Below are 15,736 nucleotides of genomic sequence, written 5' to 3' on the forward strand. Positions count from 1 at the left end.
CAAATATGAATATCCTCTGTGACCTGAAATTTTTAGCAATGTTGTGGCATCATAACCTGAGATGTAAGGGATGTGCAGTAGTCATAATACCTACTACTGCGCACCCCATATAACTCATGTTCTGATGCCACAAAATTGCTAAAAATTCAAGGTCACGGAGAAGATGCATATTTGAAAGTTCACTCAAGTTTTTATACTGCTGTGATATGTAACAAAAAAGCTATTCAATTAGCCGGATTTTTCCCCTTAAGACTGCCGCACACCCCTTATATCTCATGTTTTTATGCCACCCCATTGCTGAAAATTTCAGGACACAGAGATTATACAGATTTTAAATATTCCTGAAATTTTTAGCTTGTTTGGAAATGTAACAAACAAGTTATTCAGTTAGCGGGAATTTTCCTACTAAGCCCACCGCGCACTCCCTGAAAATCCCAAAAATTTCAGGGAATGTAGAATATCCACAATTATAAGCGCCCTGAAATTTCTTTGCGGCTGGGGCATGTAACAAAAAAGTTATCCCCTTAGTATTTACCCCAGGAAAGCGGGTACGCAAAAAACCGGGTACAAATTAATTAATCATTTGGAAATTGAGTTTTTTGAAATTCTGATTGCATGATAATTATGTTCATCATTTTAGATGAATTTTGGTATTATTTGCGTTGCGTAGAAATGAGTAGAAAAGAACCGGGTGCGCACACGGAAAAGGGGGTGCGCAAAAACCGGGTACAAACGCGGAAATACCCGGGTACGTTTATTAACCCCCAAAATATATTACCAAAACCTTACCCCAAGAACCACGAACCACAGATGTGGACCCTGAAGCAAAGAAAGACAACTCTATCAGTCTATACAACCCAAATATTCATTCTACAGATCTCAAATCAACAAACCCACAATTTTTGGTCAATCTGAATCCACTTTGTCCGCCTGCTGAAGAACTATTTGTGACTCCGCCGGCGCCAGTTCCTCCAGATATCATCTCAAACCCAACTTATTCAAGTAATAAATTAAAATCAGAACAAGAATTGGAAAGATCAATCAACCTCCCATCTCAACTCAAAGCACAAAATAAACAATTTTTTCTCTTATTTTACTTACTCAGGAAGCTCATGTTTCAACTACCACTGAAGATTCCGCCAGACCGGTTAGGACAACCTCAGAAAAGCTTCACCCACCCACAGCTCCTTGTTGGAATTGGTTAAACTTTATCATTCTTTTTCTTTTCTACAGTCATCAAGACTAAATATCAGTTCTAAATTCTGAAACTCTCAGGGCTAGAATATTTGAAGTTGGGGGAGGAACTCACATTCTTTTACACTTCACTCTTTCATCACCATCCTCCCTCAAGCACTATGAACATCTTACTAATTTCCCCCCTAAAAGTCTTCTCAATGAATCTATCAAAAAAAAAAATCTATCAAAAAGATAAAAAATAAAAAATAAAAAAAACTACCTCCTAGGCATGATGCTAAACTGCTGAAGCCAACACAACTATCATATCAATCATTCTTTTAAGTTGGGGGAGGAACTCACTCTTTTATTTAGTCATCCTTTTCCTGACTTCCTCCTTTCACTTTTTTTCTATTTTCTGACTCACTCCTTTAAAAAAAAAAAAAAAGCTTACCTTTTTCTCTTACAAACACTTACTACTCTCTCAAGAGGTTGAGGACAACCTTTTAAGTTGGGGGAGGGGTGTTGGAGGATTCATTTCAGACTAACATACATAAAAAAATAAAATACTATTATCTAGCTATTTTTTTGGCTTTTGAGGCGATTTTACCCCTTAGGAAACTCTCAACGAAGGCGCTGGAAAATAAAGTTATAACAATCAGCACACCATCGTTGAATAAGAATAAACAAGGAGAGATCATTCTCACCTGGCTCGGAACAGCGGCGGAACTAGCCCAAGGGCGCAAGCGATAAGGATACGGACTTCGTCTGGAGGGGGAGATCATCTTGGGAAAGAATAAAGCGAACAGGTTCTTCGAGGCTGGAACGATGAAGAGATGATGGGAACAAACTGGGGGGGGGGGGAGGAGGTTGTTTTATACCTTTCAGAACTTACCTACACACTCGCGAAATCAGCCATCGAACTAGAAGAACTTACTGGTCGACGGCTTCCAGCTCTTTGGATGACAAAATGACGTGGTATTGCCGAAGGAAGCAAACAACGGCTGGGCATTCATTACGACCTCGATGCCGACAATCCGGCCTCGGATAGACGAAATAAGAAGAGCCTGTTCAAATGACTCATTCAAATCGGCAGCAGCAGAAGATCGCAGAGGTTGATTCCATGGACAACTCGAGTCCAGCACGCCAACCGAAGTACCTGACAGCGGCAGGAAATGGAACGGGTCAACGAGGCGGCGAGTTGAATCGAGTCCGATCCAAGGCGGCGGGTGGTTGAATATGGGTGACTGGGCTACCTCGCCTCCGAGGTAACTCCATGCGGTATCTCCGGTCGGAACCAAACATCGGAGGACGACGGCGGCGCAAGCACGGGGCCAAGGCAACTCCACCTCTGTTCGGAACCAAACACGGATCGCGGCGCTGCAGCGCAAGCCGGGAGCCAACCCAGAACTCGAAGGAACCGGACGGGTATCGGGTCCCCGACCAGTACTCAACACCCAGGCCGCGCGGATTGAAGTGCGCGCACTACATGCGAGCCCAGCGCAACAGCTGCGGCCGCTACGACCCCACGACGACACAGCAAACACTACTGCGCAGCCACGCGCAGCATTTTTTGACCCCCTCATTGACAAGAAATTTTTTCCTTAAGTTAAAAGCCCAAAAAGTGACAAAAGTCCATTTTGGACAATTTTTACTCCACAAAGCTTCTCAGCCCACAGTATCAGGAAGACGTCTGGCCTCCAACTTTTCAAGGATTCTGGAAAAACCACAGATATACATATCAACCTTCAAGCTTAAATTTTCAAGATACGGCTCTCTTCACAGCGGAATTGTCTGGGGACAGACAATAAGTTGGGGGAGGATGTGGTACGCAAAAATGTGAAAAATCAAAAGTTTTTCTCATGTACATATAGAAGGCCTCAAGATACCATCCATTGGACACCATAAATGGACACCATAAATGGACACCACGGCTAAAGTAACCCCTATTCCCCACTGGAAGCATCACTGGAGCCCCACTACACTGGAAGTTAGACCCTTTGGACAACATGTAGCACCCAGTCAACCACCTGCCAGGCACCTCAAGTAACATTCCCCGCACCATTCTATCTCCACTACATATATTGTTTTGGGTTTGTTTGTTATGTACATGACAATATGCAGCACTGCCCCTGCAGGCTGTGCCCCTTCAACTGAACGGTTCCCCGCATTCTAGTTCCTTCTAACTCCACTTTGTTTGGCCTTATTACATCACCTGATCATTCCCTGCACAGCTTATGCACCCCTTGCATAAATTATGACATCATCTGGCACAGCCCCTCCTCATGTATGCACCCCTTGCATAAATTGTACACAGCCACTCCCTCTTAACTCCCTCATGTTGTACAGCCCAGGCCAGCTAAAATACCTCACTCAGGGGCTGCCCTGGAGCCAAAATCCCTCGCATTTGTCTATATAAGGAGATCTCTTCCCCCCCATTTGTAGTTCCCCAGTTTATTACTCATCAAGTTTTATACTCACCCATCACCCAAAACACTTACGTACCCACTCAACCCTCTTACTTACATATAACAACCCTTGCATACTGAATAACAACCTTTTTATACTGTGTCACGAGAAACTTATCTTGAGCTAACCACTCCTATCACTTATTAAAACTTGCCAAGCTTACCTTGGTGGGTCTTGTAGCTGGTAGTATAGAAGGGCAGAGCTTGCACCTCCTTCATCCCCTTCTCCATTCAGCAAAAGGGTTTCACAACCACTTTTGAGTCTTACAGCTTGAAAGGAAGACTCTTCAATACTGGTCAAATTGTCAAATAACGTTTCTGATCTTATTGAAGATGGCACACAAATACCTCTCCATTCTTGCGACCAGCGCCTTGTCAGAGAGAGTTTTCTCTAAGGGGAGGCGGGTGGTTTCCTGGCAGTGATCCTCCCTCAAGGCCAAAAGCGTGGAGCAACTTATTTGCCTCAAGGAATGGTACCGAGCCTTTGATGACCCATTGTAATCCCACTGCTTTTATCATTTCATTCAGTCTGAGTCACACATACACGAGTAGAATGTAAATAAAATGAGTTTTGAGCAGAGAAAAGAGTTGAAAACTTGACAAAAAAGATGCACCCTTGCCCCCATCCACAGAGCCTGTCATGACCCGGGGTTCGGGGCATGACTTGATTCCCATCCCAATGCCCTAACCCCGGGGAATGTCCCGAAAGCCGGGGTTTGGGTCCCAGCCTTACTTTATCCCAAGAAATCCAGACATTCCTCCCTCCTTTTTTCTTGTGTCCTGCTGTCACATAAGAGACTCAGGCTCACACCCGGGGAGGTAAAACTGGGTTGCTAAAAACCCGGGATGGCAACTCAATTTTGGCATATGACAACCTGCGCGGCTCTGGCACACACCCGTGGGTGCTATAATACATACATACAAACCCAGAAGCAACCAAGTCATCAAACATACAACCGGTCATCAACAGAGCTCTTGATTACCGGTATATGTAGCCATTCATTGAGAGACTACAGCCAGTCATTGAGAGGGCTCTGATGACCAGACTGGTATAGCAAGTCATTAAGAGCTCTCTCAATGACCGGTACAGCCATTCATCAAGAGGGCTCTCCATGACCAGTATAGCGAGTCATTGAGAGATGGAGCTCTCAATGACCGCTATAGCCAGTCATTGAGAGAGCTCTTGGAGATCTCAATGACCAAGAGCTCTTGATGACTGGCTCTCTCAATGACTGAGCTCTCTTGATGACCATGACCAAGCTCTCTCAATGACCAAGAGCTCTCAATGACCAAGGGCTCTCAATGACCAAGAGCTCTCAATGACCGAGAGCTTTCAATGACCAAGAGCTCTCAATGACCAAGAGCTCTCAATGACCGGCTCTCTTGATGACCGAGCTCTCTTGATGACTGAGCTCTCTCAATGACCGAGCTCTCTTGATGACCAAGCTCTCTCAATGACCAAGCTCTCTTGATGACCGAGCTCTCTCAATGAACAAGCTCTCTTGATGACCAAGTTCTCTCGATGAACAAGCTCTCTCAATGACCAAGCTCTCTCAATGACCAGGCTCTCTTGATTACCGGTATAGCCAGTCATCAAGAGAGCTCTTGATTCAATAATGACTGACTGTACTTTTTCAATGTCTTCCCGGTCATCAAGAGCATTAACAGCTATCAATGACTGGCTGTATTTACCAAACATAGAGAACATTGCAAGCTACCAACAACCGGCTAGACTGGTCATTGAGAGCTCTATCAATTTTTTTTGTAGCTGTACTGTATGGTTGTTGTATGTACCCAAGGTGGTAATTTTGGAGGGGGGATGAGCTGGGAGGAGTTGCTATTGAGTTGCTAGCAGGTTGCCAGATGTAGCAACCCAATGCTGATTTTTACCTCTGGAGCCAAAATGGAAACTTGTTTGCCACCCCGGGTGGGTGGTGTTTTTTGGGTTTGAGTTGGTAAACGCGCGATAGAAACCAGTTTACCTCCCCAGGTGGAGATGCTCTTACACTTCAAGGATAATTAAACGGACTTACTTCGCGCACTGCGGAAAACTCTTCGCGCACTGTGGGGGTCGTCGTCTCGACGTCCAGCCCCCAGTGCGCGCTTCTGCCACGGCTCTTCGCGCACTGCATTTTCCGCCGAAAAAACGGCTTGCATTTCTTGAGATATTTTTTGATGAATCAATAGAATGGCTTTTTATGATCCCCCTAAAAAATACTCAAGTCATTTAGGGGTCTCCTTGAGCCTAGAGAAAATTGACATGAAAAAATCATATTTTAACGCGGCAGGGACCTGTAATATCACTTCCTGTGCCCCAGTAGCCCCAAAAGTTTCACAGTATCATGGCACATGTGCAAATTCATGACCTGATAATTTTCAGAATTTTTCCTAGAGATATAAGGGGTGCGCGGCAGGCTTAGTAGGAAAATTACTGCTAACTGTATAGCTTTTTTGTTACACACTCAAACAGTCCCAAAATTTCAGAAATGTTTTCATTGTGGATATTCTCCGCGCAACAAATTTCTTGGCAATAGTGTGTCATGATAACATGAGATGTAGTGCGGCGGGCTTAGTTGGAAAATGACTGCTAACTTATCTCATGTTTTAATGACACACTATTGCTAAGAGCTTTATGGCGCGGAGAATATGCAAAATTGAAACATTCCTGAAAATTTCAGACTGTTTCAGCGTGTAAAAAAAATCTATACATGTAGCAGCCATTTTCCTACTAAGCCCTCCGCGCACCCCTTATATCTCATGTTATCATGACACACTATTGCCAAGAAATTTATGGCGCGGAGAATATCCACAATGAAAACATTTCTGAAATTTTGGGACTGTTTGGGTGTGTAACAAAAAAGCTATACAGTTAGCAGTAATTTTCCTACTAAGCCTGCTGCGCACCCCTTATATCTCATTTTATAATGACACACTATTGCTAGGAATTTCAGGGAATTAATTTGAAGCATATTTCTCTGTGCTCTCAAAATTTTGTGCCTTTGGTGTGTGTAACAAAAAAGTTATACATATACGCAAAATAATAAACGCAATACCTATTTGGGCTACAGGAAAGCTGGTGAAAATTCTGAAAATTATCAGGTCATGAATTTGCACATGTACCATGATACTGTGAAATTTTTGGGGCTACTGGGGCACAGGAAGTGATATTACAGGTCCCTGCCGCGTTAAAATATGATTTTTTCATGTCAATTTTCTCTAGGCTCAAGGAGACCCCTAAATGACTTGATTATTTTTGAGGGGGATCATAAAAAGTCATTCTATTGATTCATCAAAAAATATCTCAAGAAATGCAAGCCGTTTTTTCGGGGGAATGCACAGTGCGCAAAGAGCCGTGGCGAAAGCGCGCACTGGGGGCGGGACGTCGAGACGACAACCCCCACAGTGCGCGAAGAGTTTCTCGCAGTGCGCGAAGTAAGTCTGTAATTAAATTTCCCAAAAAAAATACTCAAAGTTTGAGGTTGGGAAAATCATTGAAAAAAAATCACTCTGTACTGAAAAAAAATGCAAACTGAGCGTGCTCAGCCAAAAAAATAAAAATGTGTCAGACTGAGTAAAAAACAATGGGGCACATTTTTGGGGTGATTTGTTGGACGGGCCTGCACAAGGCCCGCATGGGCCCCTAACAGGCCCGTTGGGCCAATTGAAAAAGTAGTATTTGTTTGGAATTCCGATGCTCTGCTAAAATGTGAAATGGGTCAAACTGAATAAAAAACATGGGGGTACATTTTTGGGGAGATTTTTTGGACGGGCCTGAATGAGGCCCAAATGGCCCCCACAAAGCCACTGGGCCCATTGAAAGAGTAGCCTTGGTTAAGAAAGCATATGCTTAGCTAAGAAATAAAATGTGTCAGACTGAGTAAAAACCCTAGGGGCACATTGTTGGGGAGGCTTTTTGGATGGGCCTGCATCAGGCCCGTACGGGCCAACAGGGTTCCAAGTAAAAGGAAAGGGCCTGGACATACATTCTGTGAGTGCACAAATGTCATACAGATGTCAGTAGCCCTTCAATATCTTCTGTTGATTAGTGGTCAATTGGTACTGTTCTGAAACATCATATGGGCATTCTTAACCAAGACTACTTCTGGGTTGGCCAAACCAGCTTTGGGTGGGCCCTGAAGGGCCTGATGCCAATAAGCCCTCCCCAAAAGTGTGGCCCCATGTTTTTTTACTCAGGTTGACACATTTTTGTTTCTTAGCTGAGCATAGGCATTCTTGACCAAGGCTACTCTTTCAATGGGCCCAGTGGGCTTTGTGAGGGCCATGTGGGCCTCATTCAGGCCCGTCCAAAAAATCTCCCCAAAAATGTACTCCCATGTTGTTTATTCAGTTTGACCCATTTCACATTTTAGCAGAGCATCGGAATTCCAAACAAATACTACTTTTTCAATGGGCCCAACGGGCCTGTTAGGGGCCCATGCGGGCCTTGTGCAGGCCCGTCCAACAAATCACCCCAAAAATGTGCCCCATTGTTTTTTACTCAGTCTGACACATTTTTATTTTTTTGGCTGAGCACGCTCAGTTTGCATTTTTTTTCAGTACAGAGTGATTTTTTTTGAATGATTTTCCCAACCTCAAACTTTGAGTATTTTTTTTGGGAAATTTAATTATCCTTGAAATGTTAGGGCATGTGGAAATTGAGATCAGAGATTTTCAAAAAAAAAAACATGGATGAAGCTGATGGTAAATAATGTGAATTGAAAAGAATATTTTTTTCTTGCATTTTGTAGTGATGGGAGAAATTAAGAGAGGAGCAAAATAACACAGGTTTTGGCAAAGGATAACTGATGCGGATAATTATCCTCTGTTGGACTGGGATCAATCTCTGTTTGACATTTGTCTCTGAGAGGTTTTGGTGACTGGCTTCTTGTTGCTTTCTTGCGCAGCCGATGTGTTGAGTGGCTTGTTGACTTTCAAAAATATTGCACCCGCTCTTGACATGATTGTCTCACTGCGCTTGACCGAGCCCTTCATGCCGGAGACATTGGTTTTCAGGTCAGTGATGCCCGCAAGATCAGTTTTGAGGCCCGCAACATTGGTTTTGAGACCTGCAACATTGGTTTTGAGGCCTGCGACATCGGTTTTGAGGCCAGCAATGTCTGTTTTGATATTGGCAATGTTGGTGTTGAGGGAGGAGATGATGTTCAAGATTCTTTTCTCAAAATGCTTTTTCCTTGCAGTGGCACGCGCCTTCTACTGAGTCAAGACGGATGGAAGCAGATCCATGGGTACTAAAAATTCATTGCACAATGGAGTCAGTGCTAGAAGGCAAGGGAAATCTGAAATTTGCAGGAAAAAGGTTGCACTTCAACCACTACCAGATATCCAGGATACCCTGTATCCCAAAGCACACTCCGTAATAGGATTATGCCAAAGCACACTCCGTTATAGGAGTGTGCCAAAGCACACTCCGTTATAGGAGTGTGCCAAAGCACACTCCGTTATAGGAGTGTGCCAAAGCACACTCCGTTATAAGAGTGTGCCAAAGCACACTCCGTTATAAGAGTGTGCCAAAGCACACTCCGTTATAGGAGTGTGCCAAAGCACACTCCGTTATAAGAGTGTGCCAAAGCACACTCCGTTATAGGAGTGTGCCAAAGCACACTCTGTTATAGGAGTGTGCCAAAGCACACTCCGTTATAGGAGTGTGCCAAAGCACACTCCGTTATAGGAGTGTGCCAAAGCACACTCCGTTATAGGAGTGTGCCAAAGCACACTCCGTTATAGGAGTGTGCCAAAGCACACTCCGTTATAGGAGTGTGCCAAAGCACACTCCGTTATAGGAGTGTGCCAAAGCACACTCCGTTATAGGAGTGTGCCAAAGCACACTCCGTTATAGGAGTGTGCCAAAGCACACTCCGTTATAGGAGTGTGCCAAAGCACACTCCGTTATAGGAGTGTGCCAAAGCACACTCCGTTATAGGAGTGTGCCAAAGCACACTCCGTTATAGGAGTGTGCCAAAGCACACTCTGTTATAGGAGTGTGCCAAAGCACACTCCGTTATAGGAGTGTGCCAAAGCACACTCCGTTATAGGAGTGTGCCAAAGCACACTCCGTTATAGGAGTGTGCCAAAGCACACTCCGTTATAGGAGTGTGCCAAAGCACACTCCGTTATAGGAGTGTGCCAAAGCACACTCCGTTATAGGAGTGTGCCAAAGCCCACTCCGTTATAGGAGTGTGCCAAAGCACACTCCGTTATAGGAGTGTGCCAAAGCACACTCCGTTATAGGAGTGTGCCAAAGCACACTCCGTTATTAGGAGTGTGCCAAAGCACACTCCGTTATTAGGAGTGTGCCAAAGCACACTCTGTTATTAGGAGTGTGCCAAAGCACACTCCGTTATTAGGAGTGTGCCAAAGCACACTCTGTTATTAGGAGTGTGCCAAAGCACACTCCGTTATTAGGAGTGTGCCAAAGCACACTCTGTTATTAGGAGTGTGCCAAAGCACACTCCGTTATTAGGAGTGTGCCAAAGCACACTCTGTTATTAGGAGTGTGCCAAAGCACACTCCGTTATTACCAAAGCACACTCCGTTATTACCAAAGCACACTCCGTTATTAGGAGTGTGCCAAAGCACACTCCGTTAACAGGAGTGTGCCAAAGCACACCCACTGCATACATTGTTCATTTTTCCTCAAGGTATATTGATCAAAATTTCAGGTATATTGATCAAATTGTCATTTTCATTTTTTTGTGCTATGCCTTTTTAGCGTAGAGGCTGCAAAATGTGCTGAACACAAAAACTCTCCATAAAGCTATGCAGCACAACATTTTCAGCTAGTCTTAGGCTGCGCTGCGCTGAGAGACCTCTGACCAGGTTTTCAATTCGGACTTTGAAGCTACAGGAAGGTCAAAGAGCCTCTGGGGTCAAGAAAGCAGGCAACGATAGAGTGTTACGGGTGAGGCCAGAGCGGGGAAAAGACACAAGCTCTTCATGCTCTCTGAGTACATAAGGTCGGACTCAAGGAAAACAGTCATGGTTTCGAAATACATATTGATTTGCAGACGAGAAAGACAAGCTGGATAATAAGCTTTATCACATGAGTAACACGTAACGCAGTATGTTGGCAAGGCTGAAAATTAGAAACTTACATTGGGGATGGTGCCTGACCTGATGTCATCATCAATCCGTCATCCTCATTTCCAGATAGATTCCTGCGTGAAAATCAACGGCATTAGTTATCCAGTGATTATTCACTATCAACCACCATCAGCACTCACCGCTTGTTTTCCTTTCTCGATGATCACGGACAAGCATCCTGCTCGACGAGTCCAAGCCTTGATTCTCAGTAAGTGCGTTTGAATCTTGGCCGAGTTTTGGAACGATGTACTGCTTTGTGCAGCTACGACTTCGACAGGAATTCCGAGATTCAACCAGTCACGGAAATCATTACGAGCTTGCTCCTTCGACACAACGACTGCGGCTCTAGCGTGCTCCTTGATGTTTTCGTGAATGTGCTGTTGATAATTTACTAACCAGGCCATTTCCGCGTTGTTCACGTGCCCGTACAATTTCTCGAATCGCGACATTTCTAAAGCAGCCGTCCAGTAATCGTCGGATTGGAGGGCAGTACGTACTTTTCCAAAGGCCTCGTCACGGTTTGATACTTGTTTGGCGGTGAGTTGGTTTTTGACATCTTGAATTACCTTACGAAGGCGTTGAAAACGTCTAAGGCTGAAGATGCTGGCTCGTAGGGAAGCTCCAGACAGTGAGGCTACTCGTCTCATAATGTTATTGTTGGTGATTCGCGTTGGAGTGTCGTTTGATGTGTCGGGATTTGGAGACGCGTGGAAAATCCAGGTGAACAAAGGGTCAGGTTTTTTCCGACTTTTCCTTTGTAGTTGGATTTTGCACCTCATTTCTGATATTTCTTTTGACCCTCATATGCATCAGCTATTCCGGAGGCGTTCCTCTCTGATCAGCTGGTAGCTTGTCTCTCATTATTGGCTACGTATACCCCCAGCAAGATGTCCAGCCACGAGTACTTCGATCCATACGACAAAATATGGAAGATTGCTGACCTCTCCGCTTTTATCTATCGTCTTAACCCCCATGAAGTTATCGCATCAAACGCCAAGATTGAACAGTACCGCGAGATAGCAATGAGGTTAATCCTCGAACGCAATGGCGCACAATTATCTGACACCCGCGTCACACGTCAAACCCGCAAGAATACAGCTGACAACAATTTGCGAGCCGGAGCCCCTCAGCAAAACCCCCCCCTGGCTATTCAAAAACCAAGACCTGGTCCAAAGGCGAAACCTGTCTCTAGAGCTCCGCCGCCAGCCGTGTCGAAGGCGTCAAATACTTGTGCTCCTCCGGCAACTTCGACTACTCGACCGCTTACTTTGACTTCAAACGGATCGGCCCAGGCATTTAAGACCTCAAAAAACACGACTCGACCTACTACCCCAACAGTGACCAAACCTGTCTTGAAGCGTCGACCGCCTTCTCCTGCGCAACCAGTTCTCAAAAAACTCAAGGCTACTCGCTCAAATGCCGAGCCTGTCGGCCCGAAATCGGTTCCAAAATCAACCAAGAAGCCAGCTATGCCAAAAACGACCTTGAAAATCGCTACTCAACCAGTTCCTCAACCCTCCCTCCGATCGCATACGCCTGCTATCGCAAAAGCTGTGTCACAGCCTATTGTCACCAAGCCGCGTGCCCAAGTACCTCCTGAAACTGTCCAACGCAAACGAGTGGCCAGCGTTCACTTTGCAGAAACCGATCGTAAAAGAACTCGTCAACCACCACCATCTGACCTAGCTTCTGAATCTCAATCTTCTGATTCCCAAGGATCAGATGATCATACTGACAGCAGATCCGGAGATTCTAACACTCAAGATGATGAGGAGGATGAAGAAGACGAAGACGTAGAGGAAGACGACGAGGATGAAGAAGTGGAAGTAGAGAGTGGAATTGAATGTGCCGAATGGGAGATTGATGAAATTCAAGAAAGCGATACTCGTCCTGAGGAGAGCGGTTCAAGTTATGAGGCAAGCAATCACTCTTACGCGAGTAGTCAGGCTGGAGACGACGAACCAATAGTCATTAAGAGATTGAACTCCAGTGTCGATGTGTTACACAATCATAGTCAGTACATTCCTCATTAACTTATTATTAGCTCTAGAGACGAGTACTCATAACCAAATTACTTTCTTAGGCTCCTCAAGTCAACGCCAACCTGACAGCTCACTGTTGCAGCAGAGCCAAATGAAAGCTCGTCAAATGAATATTGCCGTCCAATCCGCAAACTCCGCCAGACTCACAAGACAGCTTGTGAATCAAATTCCACTACCCCATCGGCAAACACCTCCACGCAAGGCCTCCGTCAGACCCACAAGAAAACTCGGAAATCGAATGCCACCACCCAACCAGTAAGCCCCTCCGTACATCAGAATCACAAGAAAGCTTGCAATTCGAATGCCGCCACCCGATCTCAGCAGAAAGACAGGTCCAATGTATCTCAAGATCAACATACAATTTCTCGAGTAGCAACTAGCCACAGTGGCTTGACTGCAGGACGACTGCACGAGTATATGCCTGGATATGGTCAGTTTTCAAATTCGCTACTCATCACAAAGTGAAAGGTCTAAAGCTGACATAAGATTCAGCCCCCTCAAATGTTTACTCCACCAAAGTATCTTGTCCGCCAATCATGCAGTCTGCAACACCTCACCTTGGACAACCATCAATCCAGCCGCAGCCTCACCTTGGGCAGCCATTGACCCACCCGCAGCCTCATCTCACAACATCCGGAGCATTTGAGCAAATCTCGCACATCTCCAGCGGCACACCCCAGCACGCCACTACTGCCCAGAACGTTCCACTGCAAATGTCTCATCTCTCCAGCGGTACACCCCAACACGCGACTGCTGCCCCAAACGTTCCACTCACATTTCATATTCCGGGAATTGGTTGGCTTCTTTTGCTAGCTCTGGTGTGTAAATGCGTAGTGCTCACATTTTTTTGTTTTTTTTTGCAGGCACATTTACTCTTGTCCCGCAGGACCCAATTACCCCCAAAGTTTCTAACGCGCCAATGACCTCCAAGGAACCAACGATCTCTTCGGCTGCATTTCCTTTGACTACTGCAGTATCCCATCCTACCCCCTCTGAAGTCCCAACTCCTAAATGGATTCGCCTGACTGAAACACCATTGGCATCAACAGGACCAGCATTCCAACCTAAGACGCCAAAGCTGTGGACTCGGCTCCCTTTGACTGATCTCATACACCAAGAAGCCCTCCTAGAAGGACCCGCCCCTGATTCTTTGGTAGATCCTACTACTAGCATGGAAGAAGCTCCGACGCCAAGCCAACAAACAGCTTATTATAATCCTGACCGAGTGGACTCTTGCCTACAAACTCTTGAAGCTTTATTAACTAGTCTGGTTCAATCTCAAAAAGATCCGCCGCAAACTTTGCCATCGTCAAATAATCAATCCTCAGAGCTTCGACCACTACAACCTTTTCAGCCATCTATGCTCCAACCGCTTGAATCTTCTTGACCCCCCCAACTATCAACGCTACCGCTACATACCTTCACTCCACAAACAACCAAATTAGTTCCAAAAACGACCAACCTTTTTTCAAAGTCAATTGGCACTTCCCTTCCACCTGCCATTGATGATTTAAGCATTATCCCGGCTACGCCCATCAAACCATTCAGCTTTTCGCAGGTTGGACTCAACGGTGAAACCTCTAATAACCCTTCCAACAATTTTTTTCGTGGCCACCAGCCCTTCAACTTCTCTCTGCCGGGCAAAATTCCAGGCAGCTTACAACCCAAAGTTGCGGATACAACTCTCGTCTCCTCCCGTCCCATTCATAAGCCAATGACGTTTCTGAGCTTGAACTCAAAGAGCAGTACCACATCGGACTCTAGTCAATTGTCTATCAACAACCAAACAAGCATTATACTCGAAGACTCCCCTCCGGTTGGAAAAAAACCCGCGGCGCGAACCACCCAAACCAGCTTGCCAGCTACTGAAGCTCCAGTTTTGAAGCGTAAACATAGCAAGAAGCTTGCCATTCCCTCAGATTCAGCCACTGTTCCTAAGTCACCCGGTTTCAGCAACTTGCAAAACACTGCGATGAAAGCCAAAAATCCTGCGACCCTTGGGACACCCGACCTGCCGAAAAAGCTCAAGACTATGATCCCCACAACAATTCCTAGTGTTACAAACACCACACCTGCTCTTGAGTCGTCACCTGCTCTTGAGTTGTCTGATTGCATCAACACGAAAAAAACTGAAAGCCTTCTTGAGTCATCTAGTTGCATCAACACAAAAAAAACTGAAAACCTTGTTCCGTCCAACAAGATCATGCCCAAGTCCCAAAACGCTGAAATGTTTTCAACCATCGAAACACAGCCAGTCTCAGCAAAGTCTGAAAACAGTGATAAGCCCAAAACTCTTAGCAGTGCTGCTACTCATCCAACTGCACCCGATTTCCCTGCTTGTATCAACTTGAAAAATAACGTCAAAACGGCTGCAATTGAAATCCCGGAAACTGTTGAGACACCCAATATATCCGCTCTTATTGCCTCCAAAAACGCTGCAACCCTTGTAAAGAATGCAATCGGAATCCCGGAAATCATTGACACGCCAAATTTACCCACTTGCATCAACTTGGCAAACCCTGCAAACGTCGAAAAGAATGCAACCAAAATCCCGGAAACCATCGACACCCCAAACTTGCCCACTTGCATCGATTTGGCAAACCCTACGACCCTCAAAAAGAATGCGATTGGAATCCCAGAAACGAATGACCCCCCAAATTTGCCCGCTTGCATCGACTTGACAAACCCAGCAAACCTTGAAAACAACGCAATCCAAATCCCGGAAACCATTAAGACACCTGTGAATCCATCTACTGACCTCACCAAATGTTCAACACAACCAGAAATTGACCCGCTCCAACTGGTACAACCAGATCAAGCCAAAACTATAGACGGTTCTGCTGAAGACTTATCGGCCTCGGCCTGTTGAGATGTGATCTCCTAGCTCCTTTTTGTGTATTTTTATCACTTCTCTTGTTTACAAAGCTGTGCCCCTCCCCCGGATTAGTTGTA

At 45.3% G+C, this 15,736-nt stretch overlaps 3 protein-coding genes across 3 annotated transcripts; 2 read left to right on the forward strand and 1 right to left on the reverse strand.

Annotated features, from left to right (window-relative positions):
• Positions 1 to 8,477: 8,477 nt before the first annotated feature.
• PtA15_7A236 (uncharacterized protein) lies at positions 8,478 to 11,389 on the reverse strand (the record flags this gene model as incomplete). Its single annotated transcript, XM_053170822.1, has 2 exons — positions 8,478 to 8,852; positions 10,883 to 11,389. The coding sequence occupies 2 exons, from the start codon at positions 11,387 to 11,389 to the stop codon at positions 8,478 to 8,480; spliced, it is 882 nt and encodes a 293-aa protein (XP_053022065.1).
• Positions 11,390 to 11,629: 240 nt separating this feature from the next.
• On the forward strand, positions 11,630 to 14,171 carry PtA15_7A237 (uncharacterized protein; the record flags this gene model as incomplete). Its single annotated transcript, XM_053170823.1, has 4 exons — positions 11,630 to 12,392; positions 12,867 to 13,214; positions 13,304 to 13,602; positions 13,671 to 14,171. The coding sequence occupies 4 exons, from the start codon at positions 11,630 to 11,632 to the stop codon at positions 14,169 to 14,171; spliced, it is 1,911 nt and encodes a 636-aa protein (XP_053022066.1).
• Positions 14,172 to 14,498: 327 nt separating this feature from the next.
• PtA15_7A238 (uncharacterized protein) lies at positions 14,499 to 15,653 on the forward strand (the record flags this gene model as incomplete). Its single annotated transcript, XM_053170824.1, has 1 exon — positions 14,499 to 15,653. One exon carries the CDS (start codon positions 14,499 to 14,501, stop codon positions 15,651 to 15,653), a length of 1,155 nt encoding a protein of 384 aa, XP_053022067.1.
• Positions 15,654 to 15,736: the final 83 nt, after the last annotated feature.

The sequence above is a fragment of the Puccinia triticina genome, chromosome 7A, assembly GCF_026914185.1.
Source record: "Puccinia triticina chromosome 7A, complete sequence".
Taxonomy (NCBI): domain Eukaryota; kingdom Fungi; phylum Basidiomycota; class Pucciniomycetes; order Pucciniales; family Pucciniaceae; genus Puccinia; species Puccinia triticina.